General features: G+C 40.6%; 2 protein-coding genes across 5 annotated transcripts in view; both read left to right on the top strand.

The window, feature by feature from the left end:
* LOC138735872 (double-strand-break repair protein rad21 homolog) overlaps window positions 1-21,286 on the top strand; it is an 84,778-nt gene that overhangs the window by 31,963 nt on the left and 31,529 nt on the right. For 3 of the 4 annotated variants that reach the window (XM_069884416.1, XM_069884414.1, XM_069884412.1), the window contains exons 7-11: window positions 6,679-6,804; window positions 8,473-8,586; window positions 9,282-9,502; window positions 13,580-13,691; window positions 20,281-20,426. In XM_069884416.1, the coding sequence (XP_069740517.1) occupies window positions 6,679-6,804; window positions 8,473-8,586; window positions 9,282-9,502; window positions 13,580-13,691; window positions 20,281-20,426 (719 nt within the window). The remainder of the gene's footprint in view (window positions 1-6,678; window positions 6,805-8,472; window positions 8,587-9,281; window positions 9,503-13,579; window positions 13,692-20,280; window positions 20,427-21,286) is intronic. The other variant, XM_069884413.1, reaches the window with a different exon arrangement.
* On the top strand, window positions 1,195-1,998 carry LOC138735873 (ferritin heavy chain-like). Its single transcript, XM_069884417.1, has one exon. The coding sequence runs from the start codon at window positions 1,297-1,299 to the stop codon at window positions 1,534-1,536; it is 240 nt and encodes a 79-aa protein (XP_069740518.1). The 5' UTR covers window positions 1,195-1,296; the 3' UTR covers window positions 1,537-1,998.

The raw sequence follows: 21,286 nt of genomic DNA, 5'->3' as shown, positions 1-21,286 counted from the left end.
TATGTTAGATTTCTTGTTTCTTTCATCAGTTTCCTGATCAGTACTTTATCATCATTTCTAATAACCTAGTTTAGGATATTTCTTGAAAAAAAACAAACCAGCAGCCCATTGTATATCGCACCTGCTCCTTTTTAAAATTAAAATAGTATTGGAGAATATTTATTATACAAGTTTATTTGTAGTCTTCAACACTAGCCAGCTGCAGGGGAACCCGTTGGGTGTATTAGATGGTTGGAAGTAATTTCTGCAAGAAAGTACTGTACTTGCATAATTTATAACTTTGAGAGTACGTATTTGACAACCTATGCAACTTAAGAAGGAATCATTGAACTGCAGGTTGCATGGTAAGCTTATAACAAATTTTGCCTACTTTTAAGTGGCTAGCTGCACGTTGATCAATTTAATACATTACAGAATCATAACTTATTACAAATAAACAGGTCAAAAGTTCATATGTAAGAATGCATCAAGCAAAATGTATTTGGATTTCTGCAGTTACATACACATTTTAAAATGCATTTATTAAATGTACAGGATTATAAAGGATATATAGGATTGAATGGTGACCTCAATGAATGTGTAGTATACAGTGCCCTCCATAATGTTTGGGACAAAGACACTTTCCTTTATTTGACCCTTGTAACGTGATCAATAGTACCCAGAGACGTGAGGAGCATACACGCTTTTATTTGCTTACAACTAATGGTCAGTATCTATAATAGTCATCAGGTAAATCAGAGGTAAGGCGGGAAAATGGGGTTTATATCGGGACCAACGGGGGCGGAGCCAAGAGGAGGGGTTGACCGTCCAATCTATACATAGACTGAATTCCAGTTCACTGTATTCACCCCTTCCTTCAGAAAAGAACCTGCAGGTGAAAACAGAGACCATGATCAGCAACACAATTCTTTACAAGTTGAGTCTGTCAGGGGGCCTGGTTATTCTGATTGAACGCCTTAGATTTTGCTCTTACAGAACTTCCTGTGCCTTCTGTGGTTCTTGGATAGTGGGACTCAAAGGGGGACTTGGGTGTCCCGGATCTGATGGTAGCTCAGCTGTCCGGAACCCTGTGCAGGGTATTTGGAGGTTCCAGGCCTATTGTGGGAGTCGGGACTTCAATTCCTGAAGGTGCCAGATCTCTGATCGAGACTATATCCTCAGAACCCAGGTTGTATTCTTGCTTCAACAGTGTTTGAATGGAATAGACCCCCCCCCTTTCAAACCTCGCCTTCAAGAAATACTTTCATCTCTTTTTTGATTTGAGCAACTGTTTTGTGTCGGAGCCAGTGCAGAAAGATGACTTCCCAAGTGCGCCAGAATTACCACCTGGATTGCGAAGCCAGCGTCAACCGGCAGATCAACATGGAGCTTTATGCTTCCTACGTCTACTTGTCTATGTCGGCTTACTTTGATCGGGATGATGTGGCATTGAAGAACTTCGGCAAGTTCTTCTTGGATCAGTCCCACGAGGAGCGGGAGCACATGGAGAAACTGATCAAGTTTCAGAACCAGCGTGGGGGACGTGTGATTCTCTAGGACGTTTCGAAACCTGACCGGGACGAGTGGGGCAATGGTCTTGAAGCCTTGCAGTGCGCCCTGCACCTGGAAAAGACCGTCAACCAGTCTCTCCTGGATCTCCACAAACTTGCTTCTGACAAGAATGACCCTCATATGTGTGACTTCCTGGAGACTCACTACCTCCATGAGCAGGTCGAGGCCATAAAGAAGCTTGGAGACATGATCACCAATCTGACCCGCATGGGCGCTCCTCAGTCTGGCATGGCCGAGTATCTGTTTGACAAGCATACACTAGGAGAGAGCAGCTAGGACAGCACACCTCAGGAAATCAGTGTGCCAACCATTCCATTTTCATCACGCCGATGCTTTTCTCTAGATGATCTTTTCCCCAATTGTGAATCTGTTTTGGTGACGTCAATTTTAAATGGTGTTGACTTGTTTGTGAATTAAGTGGAAGAAGTAAATCAAATGTGAAACAAACTTTGTACCTGGTTTCTATTAAAATAAGGAAAAACATGTAAACTGGCACAACTGAGGATCTGTTGCTAAATAAAAGTTGCCAAAAGTTAATTTAAAAAAAAAAAGACTGTATCCTCGTTGCCATCTGGGTATGCCACATAGGCATGCATTGGATTTGCATGCAGTAAGTGCATCTTCTCAACCAGCAGGTCTATTTTGCTTCTCCTCATGTGCTTTTTCAGCAGGACCCGGTCCTTGTGTCGTTAGCCACACTGGAAGAGTGATCCCCGATGTGGAGCACACTGATCTTCATTGATGATGTGACTGCTGTCGGCAGTAGCAAATTGAATTTTTAGGTGTATAGAAACATCACATCTGCTCAATTTCAAGCAAATGCATCCAAACTCATTGGAGGATGCTTCATCCTAGAGTAAGACAATGATCCCAAACATACTGCTAAAGCAACAAAGGAGTTTTTCCAAGCTAAAATCTGGAAAATTCTTGAATGGGCAAGTCAGGCACCCAATCTAAATCTAATTGAGCATGCTTTCCATATGCTGAAGATAAAACTTGAGATCCAAAAACAAGCAGGAGATGAAGATGGCTGCAGTAGAGGCCTGGCAAAACATCATCAGAGAAGATACTCAGTACTTGGTGATGTCTATGAAACACAGACTTGAAGCAGTCGTTGCATGCAAGGGATATGCAACAAAGTACTAAACAAGACTAATATACATACCATTGCTATGTCTCAAATATTATGGTACCCTGAAATGAAGGGACTATGTATTAAAAAGCGCTGTATTTGTTACATGGTCAAACCAAAATGTATACAAATAACCTTGAATATGCTCTTTAATCAAGTTTGATTATAAATTTAAAACTGGAGCAGAGGTTCAAATAAAGGAAAAAAAGTGTCTTTGTCCGAAACCCCATGGAGGGCACTATATCTCCAGTGTGCAGTATATCTTAATTTATAGCCCTCTCCCCAAGTAATTTCTCAAAGGCTTTGTGGATATTCATATTCTACCAAAGAACGTCCCATTATTTTGCAATGTATGATGGTTTAAAAGTGGATGGTATAAATTTTGGAAGTAGAATATAATGCATCCTCAACACTATATATGGTTATTAACACTGCTGACTAGTGTTGAATAGATGTGCAGTCTGTACATTCAGAGCCAGCTCTCCAGCGCATGATGTCCTGTTTTGCGGAAACTGCCAAAATGTTTGGCCTGGAAGTCAGCCTGAAGAAAACTGAGGTCCTCCATCAGCCAGCTCCCCACCATGACTACCAGCCACCCCCCCCCCCACATCTCCATCGGGCACACAGAACTCAAAACGGTCAACCAGTTTACCTACCTCGGCTGCACCATTTCATTTGATGCAAGGATCGACAAAGAGATAGACAACAGACTCGCCAAGGCAAATAGCGCCTTTGGAAGACTACACAAAAGAATCTGGAAAAACAACCACCTGAAGAAACACACAAAGATCAGCGTGTACAGAGCTGTTGTCATACCCATGCTCCTGTTCGGCTCCGAATCATGGGTCCTCTACTGGCATCACCTACGGCTCATAGAACGCTTCCATCAGCGCTGTCTCCGCTCCATCCTCAATATTCATTGGAATTACTTCATCACCAACATCGAAGTACTCAAGCTGGCAGAGTCCGCAAGCATCGAATCCATGCTGCTGAAGACCCAACTGCGCTGGGTGGGTCACGTCTTCAGAATGGAGGACCATCGCCTTCCCAAGATCGTGTTCTATGGCGAGCTCTCCACTGGCCACCGAGACAGAGGTGCACCAAAGAAGAGGTACAAGGACTGCCTAAAGAAAGCTCTTGGTGCCTGCCACATTGACCATCGCCAGTGGGCTGATATCGCCTCAAACCGTGCATCTTGGCACCTCACTGTTCGGCGGGCTGCAACCTCCTTTGAAGAAGACCGCAGAGCCCACCTCACTGACAAAAGGCAAAGGAGGAAAAACCCAACACCCAACCCCAACCCACCAATTTTCCCTTGCAACCGTACCTGCCTGTCCCGCATCGGACTTGTCAGTCACCAACGAGCCTGCAGCAGATGTGGACATACCCCTCCATAAATCTTCGTCCGCGAAGCCAAGCCAAAGAAAAGAAGACATGTGAATGCATTGCACAAACCAAATGAGTCTTTCTCCCTTAATGGACAAAGTGTAGATTAATATCCTCATGTTCCAGATTCAAACTCTCCTTCTAATCTAACTGCATTTTCTACCAAATGGAGAGCCCTCCAATATTATTTATATTTTAATAATATATACTGTTCAGGTTTACACAAGGGAAAAAAAAGGAAGTAAAAGGCAGGGTTTCCTGTTGGCTGAGAGTTGGTGGGAAGATCAGCAAGACAGGGAAAAAATATGTTGATATTTTTTTAAAAATCAGATAACTAAGAATAAAGATACAATCTCCTTTCTGTCTTAGTCCTTTTCTAGTCTTGGATTTGTACAAGATGAACTACAGTAAGCCTTAATCTATTGTCATAGCAGGGTTCAATTTTCTTCCTGTCACCCAGATCTTTTCAGTTTTCATGTTACATTTTGAATTCTTAATGAAAGCAGTATAGAAGTAGGAAGTGGTCATCATTGGAGTGGACTGAGTCAGAGTTGTAAGGCTTTGGGTCAGCGGACTTTGGTGAGAACAGGTAAAAGATGAGGGATAGTAGGAGTTGAAGTGAGAAAGGGCTACACTATTCGAGGAACGACACAGATAAGGGAGGGTTTTAGATGTCAACTTTTTTTCTCTAGTCATAAACAAGGGGAATGGCAACCAAGGCAGGGGAATGCTCCTCTTGCAGAATGTGGGTTGTCAGTGGCGCCAGCAGTATCTCTGATGACTTCATCTACGAGAAGTGCATTCAACTGCAGCACATGACAAGCTGAATTAAGGAGTTGGAGCTGGAGTTAAATGAACTTTGGATCATTTGGGAGGTAGAGGGGATGATGGACAGGAGTTACAGGGACACTCACACCTAGGAGGCAGGAGAAGGGTGGATGAGTGATAGTCAGGAGAGGGAAAGGGAACAGGCAGACAGTGCAGGGCACCCCTTTGGCCATTCCCCTCTATAACAAGTGTGCTATTTTGGATACTGTTGGGGGACGGGGACATAATAGGGACAAGCCACGGTAATCAGGTCTCTGGCTTGGAATCTGATCATGTAGCTAAGAAGGGAAGGGAAGAGGAAGAGGTGAGCTGTAATAATAGGGGATTCCATAGTTAGGGGAACAGATAAGGGGTTCTGTGGAAGAGATAAAGTATCCTGGATGTACTTTACCTGGTTGCCTCCCTGGTACCAGGGTCTGAGATATCTCAGATCGAGTTCACGGCATTTTCAGGAGGGATGGTGGGCAGCCAGATGTCGTGGTCCAAATAGGAACCAATGATGTGGGTAGGAAAGGTGAAGAGGTCCTGTAAGGAGAGTTCATGGAGTTAGGCTCTAGGTTGAAGGACAGAACCTCCTAGGGTTATGATCTCAGGATTGCTACCTGTTCCACATGCTAGTGAGGTTAAAAATAGGAGGATAATTCCGCTTAACACGTGACTAAAGACATTATGCAGGAGGAAGGTCTTAAAGTTCTGGATCATTTGGCCCTCTTCCAGGGAAGGTGGCACTTGTTCCAATGGGATGGTTTGCTTCTGAACTGGAGGGGGACTAATATCCTTGCAGGAAAGTTTGCAAGTGCTAAGATTGGAGGCGTTGTGGACAGCGAAGAAAGTTTTCAAAACTTGCAGAGGGATCTGGACCAGCTGGAAAAATGGGCTGAAAAATGGTCAATGGAATTTAATGCAGACAAGTGTGAGGTGTTGCATTTTGGAAAGACAAACCAAGAAAGCACATACACTGTGAATGGTAGGGCACTGAGCAGTGTGGTAGAACAAAGGGACCTGGGAATACAGATACATAATTCTGTGAAAGTGGCATAACAGGTGGATAGGGTGGCAAAGAGAGCTTTTGGCATATTAGCCTTCATAATCCAAATATTGAGTTGGGATGTCATGGTAAAGTTATATAAGGCATTGGTGAGGCCAAATTTGGGTATTATGTGTAGTTTTGGTCACCTAACTACAGGGAAGTCATCAATAAGATAGAATGGGTGCAGAGAAGCTAATGAGGATGTTGCCCGGACTTCAGGAACTGAGTTGCAGGGAAAGGATAAACAGTTTAGGACTTTATTCCCTGGAACGTAGAAGAATGAGAGAAGATTTGACAGAGGTATTTAAAATTATGAGGGGGATAGACAGAACAAATGTAGATAGGTTTTTTCCTCTGAGGGTAGGTGAGATACAAACCAGAGGACATGGGTTAAGGATAAAAGGGGAAAAGTTCTGGGGGAACATTAGGGGAAACCTCTTCACACAGAGAGTGATGGGAGTGTGGAACGAGCTGCCAGCTGAGGTGTTGAATGCGGGATCAATTTTAACATTTAAGAAGAATTTGGATAGGATCATGGATGGGAGAGGTATGGAGGGCTATGGACTGGGTGGAGGTCAGTTGGACTAGGCAAAAAAAAAAGGTTCAACACAGACTAGGGGCAAAGGGGCCTGTTTCTGTGCTTTAGAGTTCTGTGGTTCTATGGTTAAACCTGTAAATGTGTGTATAAATCACATAAATGTAATCCTTCCTGTGAAGGTTAAAGTTAATTTTTTTTCTTTTTTATTTTCAGAGGAACTTCTCAGTGATGGAGCTGAAGATGTTTTTATGGATTTTAAAGATACTAACAATGACAATATTAAAGATCGACCAAATAAGAAGCTACAAACAGTTCCAAGTGGTATGGAAGTAGCCTTGTGTTAGTATTCTTTATTTATTTTTCTGTAACATACAAACCATTCAGCTATTAATTCAATGAAATTTTTTCACTGCTACTAATTTTCATCTGACCATTTGATTAATGAAGTTACTTATTTGTATATTTGTCTTGAAGAGGTCATTCCTTCCCTTGAGTCTGATGATTAATCTTTGATAATCTTTTTCTCAATTTCATTCACTCTCTTTAATTGAATGTCTTTTAAAATCCACTCAATTCCATAAATCTTTTTTATGGTGTGAAATTGTCAAATTTAAACCAAAGCTGAGATTTAAAAAAAAATCTAAATGCTCCATTCATAAATTGTGTTTTTGATCCATGCCAAAGAAAGTGGTACAGTTAGCACAGTGGTTAGCACAACCCTAACCCTACTATAGTGTCAGCAACCTGGGTTTGAATCTGGTACTGTCTGTAAGAGGTTTGTATGTTCTCTCCATGTCTGCGTGTGTTTCCTCGGGGTGCTTTGGTTTCCTCCCACCCTTCAAAATATACTGGGGGGTCGGGTGTATTTGAGCAGCATGGGCCTGTGGGCTGGCTGAAAGGGTCTGTTACCATGCTGAATATCTAAATTTAAATTTCATTTAAAAAAATTTAAAGTGCCTTGTACTGTATAAACAATATATCAAAAAATTGTCAGTTCTCCTTTACAACCTTCTATTTATTAAGATTATTGGATCGGGAATCATGATAAATAATTTCTAATAAGCATCTTGCCCACTGACAACGTTAAATTTAGTGGTTGGCTTCACAACAGAACTTACACATAAAATGGATAACTTCATAACTTGAAAAATTAGTGTTAATAAAGGCATCCTCAAAAAGGTAGTAAAAATGGTGGGAATAACTGACTTATCCCAATTACTTTACATTGCTATCAGCTAGAGATTTTGTCACTTGTGTACTTAAACTAACCTGTTTATTTAGTTCCTGACTAATGAGGTGGTGTTGTGGATCCAGAATAGGCTGTCCTTTGAATACTCACCAAGGACTATTCTCTTCACGATGGAACCAATGATGTATAATGAAAAATGGTTGACATTTGCCTCCAGAAGTCCACAATCATCTCCTTTGTCTTGTCCACATTGATACTTAGGTTGTTATTCTTATACCATTTTACAAGCTGCTCAACCTCCTCTCTGTAAGTCGACTCATCATTGTTGCTGATGAGGCTGACTACTGTTGTATTATCTGCAAACTTGATGATTCTGTATGAACAGAATCTGGTAGTGCAGTCATGAATCAGCAGCAAGAACAGTAGCGGACTACGCAGACAGCCTGATATGTGCTAGTGGACAGCGTGATGGAACTTGAGATTTTATTGGACATTATTGACTGAAATATAGTGATAAACATGCACTCACTAAGATATCCATCTGAATTGCCATCATGATGCTCAGGTAAAAAAAAATGCATACAACATTAATTTCCTAGAGATCTGAGGACCTTAATGGGCCAGAATTATGCAGTTTGGTTTCTACACCAATGAAATACTTGTATAGGAGCTTCTGAGCATAGATGTGAGGATCTCCAAGCAGATATTTTAATCCTTGTTAACATTGCCTGGTTCTCTTTTCAGGTCTACATCTAGTGAAAGCTAAGTGAAATTTGAAGATGTTTTATAATTATTTTTAAATGTGATCATTTTAATAGGTGATTCAGTTGTTCCTGGTCCATTACTTCCAGTAAACTGTGTTATTGGTGATCAGACAACTCTTGATTCAAATGAAGAAGAATGCTTTGCCTTGCATCCAGTTGATGCTACTGGTTAGTTATCTTTATTTATCTCTCTCTCTCTAAAAAGAAACACAATATATTGCATGCCAGGATTCACTGGTGAACCCTCTGGAGGTGTTGTGGGTCCATGAGCAAAACTCTGAGGAAGGAGAGCACCCATGTGATAACCCAGAAGATGCCATCACTCACTTGGCTATCCTGCAGTCTCGACAACAAGTCTCAGGAGTGCAATAAGGGATGTTAATATATACTCCTACATAACATAAATACTGCTGCAACAAATGGTAATCTTGCTTCAAACTTGATAAATCTTGTGTCAGAATTATTGTAAATAGTCACCCGCATTCTCAGCAGTTCCCTGGACTCTTGTGTCAAAGGCAGGATGCCCATATGTGGATCTATCTGCCTTTACTGCAGAACAGTGGTGGGCCTTTGCCTTCAGTAATTAGAGGAAAATGTGTTTGGTGCTTTCTTTAAAACCAAGACAAAACAACTAATGCAAACTGCAAAGTAACTAAAATTTACATTAGTTCTGACAGGTTTGACTCTCCTTTTATATTCTAAATAAACATTTAAGTATGGCAATCTCTCACAGTGAGAATGTGAATTTAGTCTCTCTTTAAATATTACATAAGGGGGAAATTGTTAAATGGTTGTTTACTTTTACCCCTTAGGGTCAAAAGTATTATATCTTACACTGATGATGTTCTTGTTGGTTTGTTCAGAAAGAAGACGAGACAAAAGGAGACGGAAGCTTATTGTGGATTGTGTTAAAGAACTTCATAGTGAGACCATTCGTAATCAGATTGAGGACATTTCAGATATAATCACAACAATGGAACTGGCTCCACCCACCAAGAAATTAATGATATGGAAAGAGACAGGTGGAGTTGAAAAACTCAACTCTCTGCCAGCCCAACACCTAATAAATTACAGCTTATTAAAGGTAAATCACTTTTTATGTTTCGCATGTTGCAGAGATCCTGAAACTTGAGTAAGTATCCGTGTTTTATATATATTAAAAAAAAATGCTGGCTTCACAATTTTTATTGATGAAACTTTATTTTTCAGATGGAAACATTTTACCTTCCTGAAAACAAAATCTGGATATTGTAGATTCCCAAAGATAATAACCAGAAAAGCATTGAAATATTTTTTGTTAAAATATACATCTGTTTTGCAGAAAAATAACTAAAAGAATGCAACAACTACAATGTGGTCGAAGTAATCCATGACTCCAAGCATACTGCTAATTTTGTTTGGAAAGTGACATTATTTTCTCGAATATAGGTGACCTCATGCTCCTCAGATTAAAGGGGGAGGGGGTTATATTTCCAGAAACTGTTCATATAACAAATTTCTGTGACACAAAGCTATGTCATTTGTACATGCATCAAGAAAAGCAAATTGAAAAAAAATGCTTACTTCTTTCAGGTAAATATGATGAGAGTGAATTTTATTCCATATCTTAAATTTTTGGGTAGCAATTTATGACTTCTGTAAGAGGAAATTTCAGTGTACCAAATGAGGTAACACAGGGGCCATCTGTAATATTCACTTGAATACCTAAGGAATGTAAAATGTTAAGTAATTCAGTTCTCAGATAAAGAAATTAATCTAAAAATGTCTTTACATCCAAATGTCTTTGCTGGATGGTTGCTGAGGAATTTTGACAGTTGCAGTTATGGACCCACACTGCAAATTTCAATGGAACAGACGCTCACATCTGAAAAGAAATGTCAGGATAATGATCCTTACTGCATTTTATTCCAAAAAAAAAATCAAATTTCAATCGAGTAATACTAGAGGAAAAGCATTCTGCAATTGTATTTCCAGGTAGTTGTTCATTCTCATGGCCAAGAGAAACAAACATGTTGCAGTATTTAAAGCAAGTGCAATTCCTTTCATCAAATTCTGTAAATTGCCAGTACTATTAGTATGGATTAGTGAGAGCAAGAGACAAATCATCCAGAGTTTAATATTTATGTTGTAATTTTATAAGAAACCTAGTTATGGCTAGGTGAATGTTGGTGTCAGTCTTCAGCATATTGAAAATGTGAATCTAAATTTAACATAAATAAATAAATAGCTACAGCAAAATAAACAATAAAGAAATATCTTAAAATCTGCCTCAGAATAAAATCTAAGGTAAGATCACTTGTTTAACATATGGCAAAATGGTTTTGCAGTTTGGCAGAGAACACTTTTTCCAGTTGGTGACATCAAGTTTTCTCCACATTGAGATAAATGTTTGCAGCCTCAATCAGCGACATATTAGAAATATCAGTTGAAGCGAAGACCCACCATTAGATTTTTGTGAGAATATTGATCAGATCTAGGTTCAATCTCTGCAATATGCACAGGATACAAATCAATTATGAAGGAATAAGTAGTTGATAAATGTCCTTGCTCTACTAAGTAATCTTCACTTTTGTTGATAATGATATTGAGTTCATTGTCATACAGATTGTCAGTATAATTCTTATTTGCTGCAGCTGAATAGGTCAGGAAAAACTATAATAACTAATTGAATTAAATGAAAAAAAAAGGCAATTAAAAAAGATAGTTAGTAAATATCCTAATTCTAGTGCAAAAAAGTAACTTGCAATGGTGCAGTCAATCCTTTTATGCTCTTGGAGCAGTCTATTAGTGTACCAAAGGAAGGTGCAAAAGTCTGACAGCTGTTGGAAAGAAACCATTCTTGAACCTAGAGGTGTTGGTTTTTAGCCTCTGTACCTTCTGCCCGAAGGTAACAGAAGAAATTGTGATCAGGTGATGGGGCTCCTTTATGATGTTGGCTGCTTTCTTGAGACAGTGTCTCACATGGATGCCTGCAATGAATCCAATATCAGAGCCTGTGATGGACCCAGGTTTGCTGCCTTCTGCGTTCCTGGTCACCTTAATTGGCAAACCAAGCTGTGAGGCAACCAGTCAGTATGTTATGCACAGTGTACCTGCAGAATTTTGATAGATTATCCAATGACATGCCATATTTCTTCAGAATCCTTAGAAATTAGAGATGTTGGTGTGTCTTCTTTGTGGTGGCCTCAATGTGTTGGCACAGGAGAGTTCCTCTGATATGTGGATTCCAAGGAACGTGAAGGTTCTGGCTTTCTCCATCTCCTTCCCATCAATGCTAACAGGTGTGTGACCCCCCTCAGCTCTCCTTCATAAAATCAACAATAAGCTCTGATGTTGAGAGCGATTGTTTTTCTGGCACCACCAACCAGGTTCTTGATAACCATCCTGAATTCTGACCCATCTTCAGTTATTCAGCCTAAAATAGTGGTGTCATCAGTGAATTTGTAGATTGAGTTGTAGCTGAAACTTTATGCAGTCATGGATGTACATGCAGTACAGTAGGAGACTAAGCACGCAGTCATAGGGTGCCTTTGTTGATGGTCAGAAGGAAGAGGTTGCCAATCAAACTGATTGGGTCTGTCATTGAGGATCCAAAGGTACAGAGGGATAGACAGAATCCAGGTTCTTTACCTTGCCAATAAGCTTTGCTGGTAGGATGGTGTTAAACGCCTTGCTGTAGTCGATGTCCAACAGCCTGACGTAGGTGTTTCTGTGGATTAGGTGATCTAACAGAGAGTGAAGGGCCAGCCACACGGCATCTACTGTTGACCTGTTGCCTGTTATGATAATAGGCAAACTGAAGTGGTCCAGGCCCATCGTCAACCTCTCAAAGCATTTAATCATGGTAGACGTCAGTGACACTGGCCAGTAGTCATTGAGGCAATTCACCTTGCTCTTTTTGGGCACTGGAATGATGGGTGCCCTTTTGAAGCAAATAAGGACCTTTGACCACTGTAGAGGGGTTGAAAATATCCATAAACCTCCTGCCAGTTGATTCAAATAGGTTTTTAGACCTGCCAGGCACACCACAGTCCCCAGTGACTGTGTACTCCTAATCCTATGGCTGATATGAACAGAACTTTCAGGAGGAGGAATCCTCAGAAAGCACCCAGTCAAGACAATAGAACCTGATTACATTATCAAATGATTCTTCTCTTTACTTTCTTTCCCCTCACTCATCCTCTCTACCTGACAGTCATCTACACCTTCCTTCCTCCAGCTCCCTCTCTCCTTTCCTTCCCTTCCCTTAATTCCTTCTATTAGGTTGTATCTTTCCTAACTGTCACCTCCTAGCTTTTTATTCCTATATCTTCCACCACCTTCTTGCATTCACATATCAGCCTGAACTACTCCACCCTTTATTTGGGCTTCTGCCCATTTCTTGCTATACCTGTTGAAGGATTTTGTTCAAAATGTTGACTATTGATTCTGCCTGATCCACTGAGTTCCTCCCAGCAATTTGTGTATCACACCTATCACAATCAAGGTTCCTTTTATTGTCTCAAAACAGAACATTAAAAATCCAATATACATGATATCCTTTAACTTTTGTCTGCCTGGTGTCCCTAGCAGTTGGAGAAAGAGGCAAAAGAAAGTCCCTTCAGTGACACTGAATGTCTGTGATTTAGCATCTAGAACTCCCAAAACCTCTGTAGTTGCACAGACTCCTGTTCGATCCATTGGCAACTTGAGTTCCAGTTCCAAAGCTGCCACACGATCAGGAAGCCTTCAGTGCTTAAGGCTCTTCAGGAGCCCTTTTTGCCCTCAACACCCGCTCGAATCCCAGTTCCGATGCCTGGTTCCCATAAGCCAGTCTCCAGCTGCCCACAATTCAAGCAGGTGTCCCGACCGTAAGCTGTCCGCAGCCTGTGTAGATCCTTTAGCCGCTGACCTTCTTGCTGGTCCACTGCTGTGGTCGCCATCCTGTAGGGTCGCCTCCTTTGTTTCTCTTTCTCAACAGGGAGTGTTCTCCTCTCATGTCACTACATGGTTTATTTTAATTGTTTGTACAATTGAATTTTATTGACATTGCAACTTAATGCTACAAGAAATTGTCAGAATATTGGCAGGTTTTTATATTGAATGGTTGGAAAACAGTTTGTACAAAAACCAATGTCCTTAATAAAAATCTATTGATTACTTATTTTGCTTTGTCCATCAGTTGTTCAAACGTTGTCTTCGAAAAAATCTGCCATGGGAGACAAACAATCATGATTCTCTGGAGGAAAGATCTGATATTGAACAAATAAGAAGTGAGGAACATAATGTAATTGGTGAGTAATTGAAGATTTTATCTGGCTGATTTAAAATATATTTTTGTAGTTGTTCATTATCATTCAGAGGTAAAGGATCTCTGTGAAAAATATTAATCAATCTTTAATTTAAGGTGGAACCTGCTTAATACGTGTTATATCAGTTCTTTTTCATTCCTCTTGTCACTTCAGTGATTAATCTTTTTGGAAATAAATAAAAACATTCATGGTTGATAAAATGCTGTGCTGCTCTCAGTAGCTTGCAACAACACCAGACCTGGCCTATTTTCTTAATACGAAGAATAAGGTTGGTATTCCTCGATACTGATTATTTTGTTTTTTCACTTTTTTGCAATTGCATACAATAAAATGAAGGGCCCTGGTGGGTAATTCAAGTTCAAGAGTGGGATGTCATCTTTTAAGTGTACAAGGCCACATTTGGAATACTCTGTGCAGTTCAGGTCACTTTACTCTGGGAGGGTTATAATTAAACAGGAAAGGGAAAAAAGAATCATAAGTTTGTTAATGGGACTAGAGGGGTTATGTTTTAAGGATAAGTTGGATTAGCTAAGACCTTTTCGCCGTGAGCAAAGGAGGCTGAGGGGTGACTCCATATTATGAGAGGCATAGATAAAGTAAATGATCAGTCTTTTCCTCAAGATAGAAAAGTCTAAAACTTGAGGATGTAGGTTGAGGTTGAAGGGGGGCAAAGATTATAATGTTCCTTAGGAGCAACTTCTACACACACAGTGTGGTGTGAATCTGGAAAAAGCTGCCAGAGGAAGTGGTAAAGGCAGGTACAATTACAACATTTAAGACATTTAGATAAGTACATGGATAGGAGAAAGTTAGAGGGGTATGAGCCAAGTGTAGGCAAATGGGGAGTAGCTCTATGGGCAACTTGGTCCATGTGGATGGGTGAGGCTCAAGGGCCTGTTTTTGGGTTTTATAGCTCTGTCTCTGTTGCACGTATCTAATATGAAGAGCAAATTTGTAGCTTTTACTCTGGATTTTTCAAAAAAATTCATTTTGTTCTGTGATATGTCATAATCCAATTTGTTTCTATACCTTCTACTCTAATTATCAACACAAAGGTTGCATGGAGGCCATAACTTCAGAGGAAAGTGCTATCAGCAGCCAAGCTTGTGGCATCACAATTGGCTCTGCTGCACAACAGAGAAGTGAAAATTCCAGGCAGGCAGTAATTCTAGGGAATTTATTAGTGAGGGGATATGACCAGCACTTCTGTGCCTGAGAGCAAGAATCAGAATGATATGTGGCTTCCTGGTACCTGGGTTAGAGATGTCTCAGATTATGTGCAGAACATTGTAAATGGGAGAGAGAATAGTGGAGGTCATGGCGCATGTTGGTACTAACATAAGTGGACAACAGAATGAGGATGTACAAAGAGAATTTAAGGAGTTAGGTAAAAAGCAGGATTTATAGTATCATAATATACATAACCTTGCAGGTATGTTTGCTTGTGCTACTCGGAAGGATTTAAACTAATATGGAGGAAGGTGGGAAGTATTGTAACACAGTAGTAGGTGGGGAGACTGACTTGTCTGACAAAGAAAATCAAGGAATTCTACTAACAAATGCAGATAGAAGCAGGCTAGGGATGGCAGACTTAACTTCATTTACTTTAATGCAAGGATCTTCACAGGTAAAAGATGAGCTTGGAGCCTAGATCAGCACTTGAAATTGCAATGTTATTGTGATCACAGGTTGAGAGAAAGGGCAGGAGCGACAGCTTAATCGTTTATGGCAAGGAAGGTTCAGACATGATAGGAGGATGCAAAAGTGGAGAGGAGTTGCACCATCAGTCAGGGAGGATATCACAGAAAGGATAACTTGCAGAAATCATCCAATGATTCCATGTAGATAGAATTTATGAATAAGAGGGGCAATCACTCTTAGGATTATTTTTCTGGGCCTCTTCTAATAGTGGAATTAAAGGTACAAAGCAAATTGCAAATAGTTAGAAGAGCAAAAGTAGTGAAGGATTATAATTTTCCCACCACTGATAGAAATTGCTTTGGTGCAAAGGGCTTAGACTGGGCAGAATTTATTAGGTGCATCCACAATAGATTTTTGAGGAAATTTAAGTGAGCAGATGGTAGAAGTATTGATGGAAGAATATTTTAATTTTTAAATTTAAAATTTAAATTTAGACATATAGCAAGGTAACAGCCCTTATCATTCCACGAGCCTATGCCACCCAATTATACCCAGTTGAACTATAACGCTGGTACGTTTTTAACATTGGGAGGAAACCGGAGCATCCGGAGGGAAACTCACACGGACATGGGGAGAAAGTACGAATTCCTTACCAACAGTGCCAGATTCAAACCTGGGTCGCTGGTGCTGTAACAGCTTTGTGCTAACACTGCGCTAACCAGGCTGCCCGAACCCTAATAGTGGTACTAATATTAGTACAGGTTGAGTACCCCACATCCAAAGTTCCGAAAATGGAAAGGGTCCAAAAACCAAACTTTTTTTTAGTGCCGACACAATATTGCAAGTGGAAAAAGATCTAGCTCCTGACTTTCCTATGTGGGACTCTGATGCTTTGCTGGCGCCAGTTTGATTACAATAACAGTTTAAAAAAAAACCCAGAAATCTTTGCTTCTGGTTGGCAAGATGCCAAACAAAGCTGGGTCCAAATTTTCAGCAATGGCTGCAGTGGCCCTTCAGAGCTTATGAGTGACACTTTGGCACTGGCAGACGGCCACAAGCTGTGTTTGCTCTTTCAATGGCTATTTATAGAGCATTTGCTAGTAGACATCCGCCTCACGTTATCCAATGAGGATTTCTGTGACCCACGAGAAGTGGGTGCACAGGCAGGCATCCTGTTGCGCGCAAAACAGCAGGGTGCGAAGCCCATTGAAATAAATGCTGAATCATACCCGAAGGCACTGAATCTTTGAGTCTTAATGACGAGAACATGGTCTTCACCAGACAGACATGACTCAGAGACTAACAGCTGGTGCTTCTATTACCAACATTGGGGAGCTGGTGCCCGCAAATGCCCTGCTCCTTGTGGTTTCTCGGGAAATGCCCAAGCCAGCCACCAATAATGGATATGATGGCTGGCCATCAATATAGCCTGCTTTATGTCTGGGATGAGCTCTTGGGGTGAAAATTCCATTTGGAGGTTAGCATCTTTCCTCCTTCAGGGTTTGACACACGTACTAGAGGAACAGGTCCTGACCTCACGGCTGTAAATAACAGCACTATTCATACGTATGGAGTAAGAACCATGGCTGTGAAATTCAACGGCAGCAAGTTTACATGGAGGCTCACTCTTGCTGCCGTGTTGTGGCCGTTGCTGGGAGCAGACTTTCTCCATGCCTAGTCCTTAATGGTGGATATGAATGGATGCTGCATGGTGGACAGCACAACTTTCCAAACCTTATTCCTTGGAGATTCAAGGTTACCCGACCCCCACTTGCATGTCTTCGAATGTATGAAGAACGAATTCGCCAGAATTCTCGAAGAGTTAGGCATTATACACAGGTCAGATAGCCCATGGGCACTGTTGCATATGGTGCCCAAAGCCACAGGAGTCTGGAGACCCTGCGATGATTACAGATGCCTAAATGACACAACAACAGCAGACCACTATCCTGTGCTCCACATACAAGACTTTACAGCAGATCTTTACAGGGCCAGGATTTTCTCAAAAATAGATTTGGTATGTGGTTACCACCAAATACCCGTTAACCCAAAAGACATGCCTAAGACAGCAATTGTGACGCCGTTCGGCTTATTTGAATTTTTGTGGATGCCCTTTGGGCTGGAAAATGCTGCACAAACTTTTCAATGCCTAAAGGACAGTGAGGAGTGCCATAGACTTCATTTTCATCTACTTAGACATTCTTGTCACCAGCCACTCCCACAAAGAACTTTCACTTTAGCACTTGTGAATGTTTGGGCTCACGATTAATCCAGCAAAGTGCCAGTTCGAACAGTCGACCATTGAATTCCTGGGATACAGAATCACTCACATGGGTGTGATTCTGCTACCAGCTAAAGTGGAGGCCATCACAAAATTCCTGAAGCTATCAATGCTCTCCGAGTTCCTTTGGATGGTAAATTTTTACTGCCGTTTTGTTCCTACTGTGGCACATATCATGAATCCCCTTTTCGACCTGACGTCTCAGAATAAAAAAGAACTTTGCTGAATGGAGAGAACTAGAAATGCCTTTCAGGAGTCTAAAGGTGCATTAGCAAGCACAACCATGCTGAGCCAACTGCCTTATCGACAGATGCATATGACCTGGACATAGGGGGAGTGCTAGAACAATAGGTGAAAGAACAGTAGAAGCCACGAGCATTCTTCAGCCGGCACCTTCACCACACAGAGTCCAAATATAGTACTTCAATAAAGAGCTGCTGGTGCTTTACCTGGCAAACAGGCACTTTTAATACTTCCTTGAGGGCAGAGACTTATCGGACTTTACAGAGCATAAACCATTAACTTTAGCGTTCAGTAAAGATTCGGACCCTTGGTCAGCCCGTCAGCAACATCACTTATCCTACATTTCAGAGTTATCTATGAAGATGGAGCACACCTCCAGAAAAAGGAATGTGGTGGCTGATGCTGTCTCCTGTGATGCTTTTCAACAAGTATGCACATTTTCCCAAGGTGTTGACTATTTTAACCTGGCAGAGGCTCAATCGCAAGACGCAGAGATACCTAACTACAAAATGTCCATTACAAACTTTGAGCTCCAGGACTGGATTTCGGATCTCAGGGCAATACGCTACATTACGATGTCTCGGCAAGACAACCACACCCTATCGTTCCTGCCTTATAGAGGTGCCACATTTTCAATGCCATCCACGGCCTATCGCATCCCTCCATTAGGTCAACGGTCCGCCTAGTATCTGATAAATTCATCTGGTACGGCCTGAAGAAAGACGTCACTCACTGGGCAAGGAAGTGTGTGGACGGCCAGAAATGGAAGGCACATAAAAATTCCGCTCCAACCATTCGAATGGCCAAAGCACGGATTTGACCATGTACACATTGATATCATCGGCTCAATACCAGTGTCCAAGACATTCAGATATTTATTCACCATCATCGACAGGTTTACTAGGTAGCTGGAGGCAGTTTCCATGTTCAACACTTCAACTAAAGCGTAAGCAAGAGCTTTTGTTTCGTCCTGGGTCTCTCGTTTTGGTCTGCCTGCACATGCCACTTCAGATGGAGGACCGCAGTTTACCTCTGCCATCTGGAGTGCTTTATCTTGGCTCCTAGGAACGCAGCTCCACTATAACATGGCCTATCATTCATAGTCTAATAATATGGTGGAGCAGTTCTCTCGGCACCTAAAGGTAACACTTATGGCCTGGTTACAGGGACCAGATTGGGCAGATGAACTTCCATGGGTGCTACTAGGCTTCAGAACAGTGCCTAAAGAAGACCTCAACTTATCGTCAGCAGAGTTGGTCTATGGAGCATCTTTGGTCATCCCTGGAGAGTTTGTGCTGTCTCCTCATGGACGGGAACAGCAGCCGTCAGGGATACTATACAAGCTGCAGGAGCGAGTAGGAAAACTAGCTCCTATACCAGGTTCTAGACATGGGAATCAATCTTCCTTCATTCCCAAGGAACTCAGAGATTGTGAATATGTTTTCATCCAAAGGGGTTCACGTGGATCACCCCTACAATCCCCTTATGAAGGACCATATAAAGTGCTACAAAACTCCAGGATAACATATGTCTTAGACATTGGGGGAACAACCTCAATGCTGGAAATATGAAATAATAACTAAAAATGCTTCAAATGCTCAGTACATTCAACAGCCATGGAGAGAGAAAGTGTCAGTATCATCTGTAAAGAATGAAAACTATAGCCATTTCTGATACAAACTGGAAGCGTTGGTGATCTGAAATTGTTGAATTCAGTCTTGGGGCCTTCAGGCCAACTATTTGGCAGATGGGACATTGTTCCTCAAACTTAGAATGGACTTCATTGAGAGAATATAAAAGGCCAAACTCAGAAATAACAGTTAAAGTGAAGGGCAACTGGAAGCTCAGGGTCACCTTTGTGAAACAGGTGTTTTGGAAAGTGGTTTCCCAATCTGATTTGGGTTTCTCCAATATGGGAGAAACAAATTGTAAGGTCTGCATGCAGTACACAAAATTGCAAGTCAATTCTGGCATTTGTATTTCCCATTTTATTGATGACTAGGACTTCAGTTTTGGAATCTCTTCACTAAACTCCATCTCCCTATTCCTTTTTATTTCTTTGGAATTGGTTTTTTGATAAGCCTGCATCCCATGTTTAATAGTTTTCAGTTATTTGTTCTTAGTTCAAACACCAAGCTGACCAAATGGAATTTTAACTTGTGTCTAGTTTATCAGTAGCTCCTCTATTGCAGTTCAATAACAAAATAATATGATCCAAGAATAAAAAATAATGTGTTTTAGTTGAAAAATGCATTGCTGATAGGAAATCTTGAATAGGATAATTAAAATATTTTAAAATGTATATGGTCAGCACAAGCAAGTTTTGTTTTGAAACATCATATTTCCAAACATACTTTGACTTTTATTTTCCCAATTTGCACCCTGATTTTGTTTTGGGTTTGATAGATTTGCCTGTTATGGAAGAGTCTTATGTTTTGCAAGAATCAATAATAATTGAATCCAGAAGGAGTAGCATTGATCACAGACCAATATCAGTGCAGAAAATCTGCAAAGGTCGGGATAGTGCATCTGAACAAGAGATCCATGAATTGGTAAGTGTCTTTTTGTCAACTATTTCAATAACCATAGAAGTAAATACACTTGCATCAGGTGATGGCTTAAAGAAGATTGCTGACTGACTTAAGAATGCACTGGCAGCTGCAGTAAATTCAAATTCTAATTGTTAACATCTATACAGAATGCCATTTAGGATAACCTTAGGCACTACAGACATATATAGATGTTTACACAAGCATCACAATTAAATCTAGCATCATGGTTTCACTTTTCCTTTTCTGGTTAGTGCTCTTTTTTAGTAGTGAATTTTTTTTGTGGCATTTCTCACTTGCCAACCATTTTTTTTGTATTTTTAAAGTATAAATAATCAAATCTTCAATAACACAATATATTAAACTTTATTACAAACAAGATACAAAGAAAAAAATTCCCTCCCTCCCTTCTATATGTACAGATCCACACACTATCAGAGCTTACACATCTTTTAAATATATAGAGTACAGTTGGTGAAATCACTTTTGGGTATGTATAATATCAGTGTTTATGCTCATTTCTGTTACTGTATTTGGGCCCCTATGTGGCCAAGGTATGGCTGCCAGATCTGTACAAAAGTGTCACATTCATTCTTTAAATTATACGTAATTTTGTTTTTCCTCAAGTATACAGCTATTCATTTCTGCAGTCCACCGTGCTATATGTAGATGGGAGTCGGACTTCCAAGTGATCGCAATACTTTTTTTTGGCTACCATCAGTACTATTTTTATAATTGAGGTTTGATATTTAGTCAATTTATTGCTTATTTCTATAAAATTGCCGAGTAAATATAGCTCCAGGTCACCTGCGTAGACCAATCCTGTTATCCTGGTTAATTTTTCTGCGATATCTTTCCAAAAT

The sequence above is a fragment of the Narcine bancroftii genome, chromosome 6 (genome assembly GCF_036971445.1).
Source record: "Narcine bancroftii isolate sNarBan1 chromosome 6, sNarBan1.hap1, whole genome shotgun sequence".
Classification (NCBI taxonomy): Eukaryota; Metazoa; Chordata; class Chondrichthyes; order Torpediniformes; family Narcinidae; genus Narcine; species Narcine bancroftii.
Note: the sequence above shows the minus strand (reverse complement) of the source record. Positions and strands in the feature narration are given on the sequence as shown.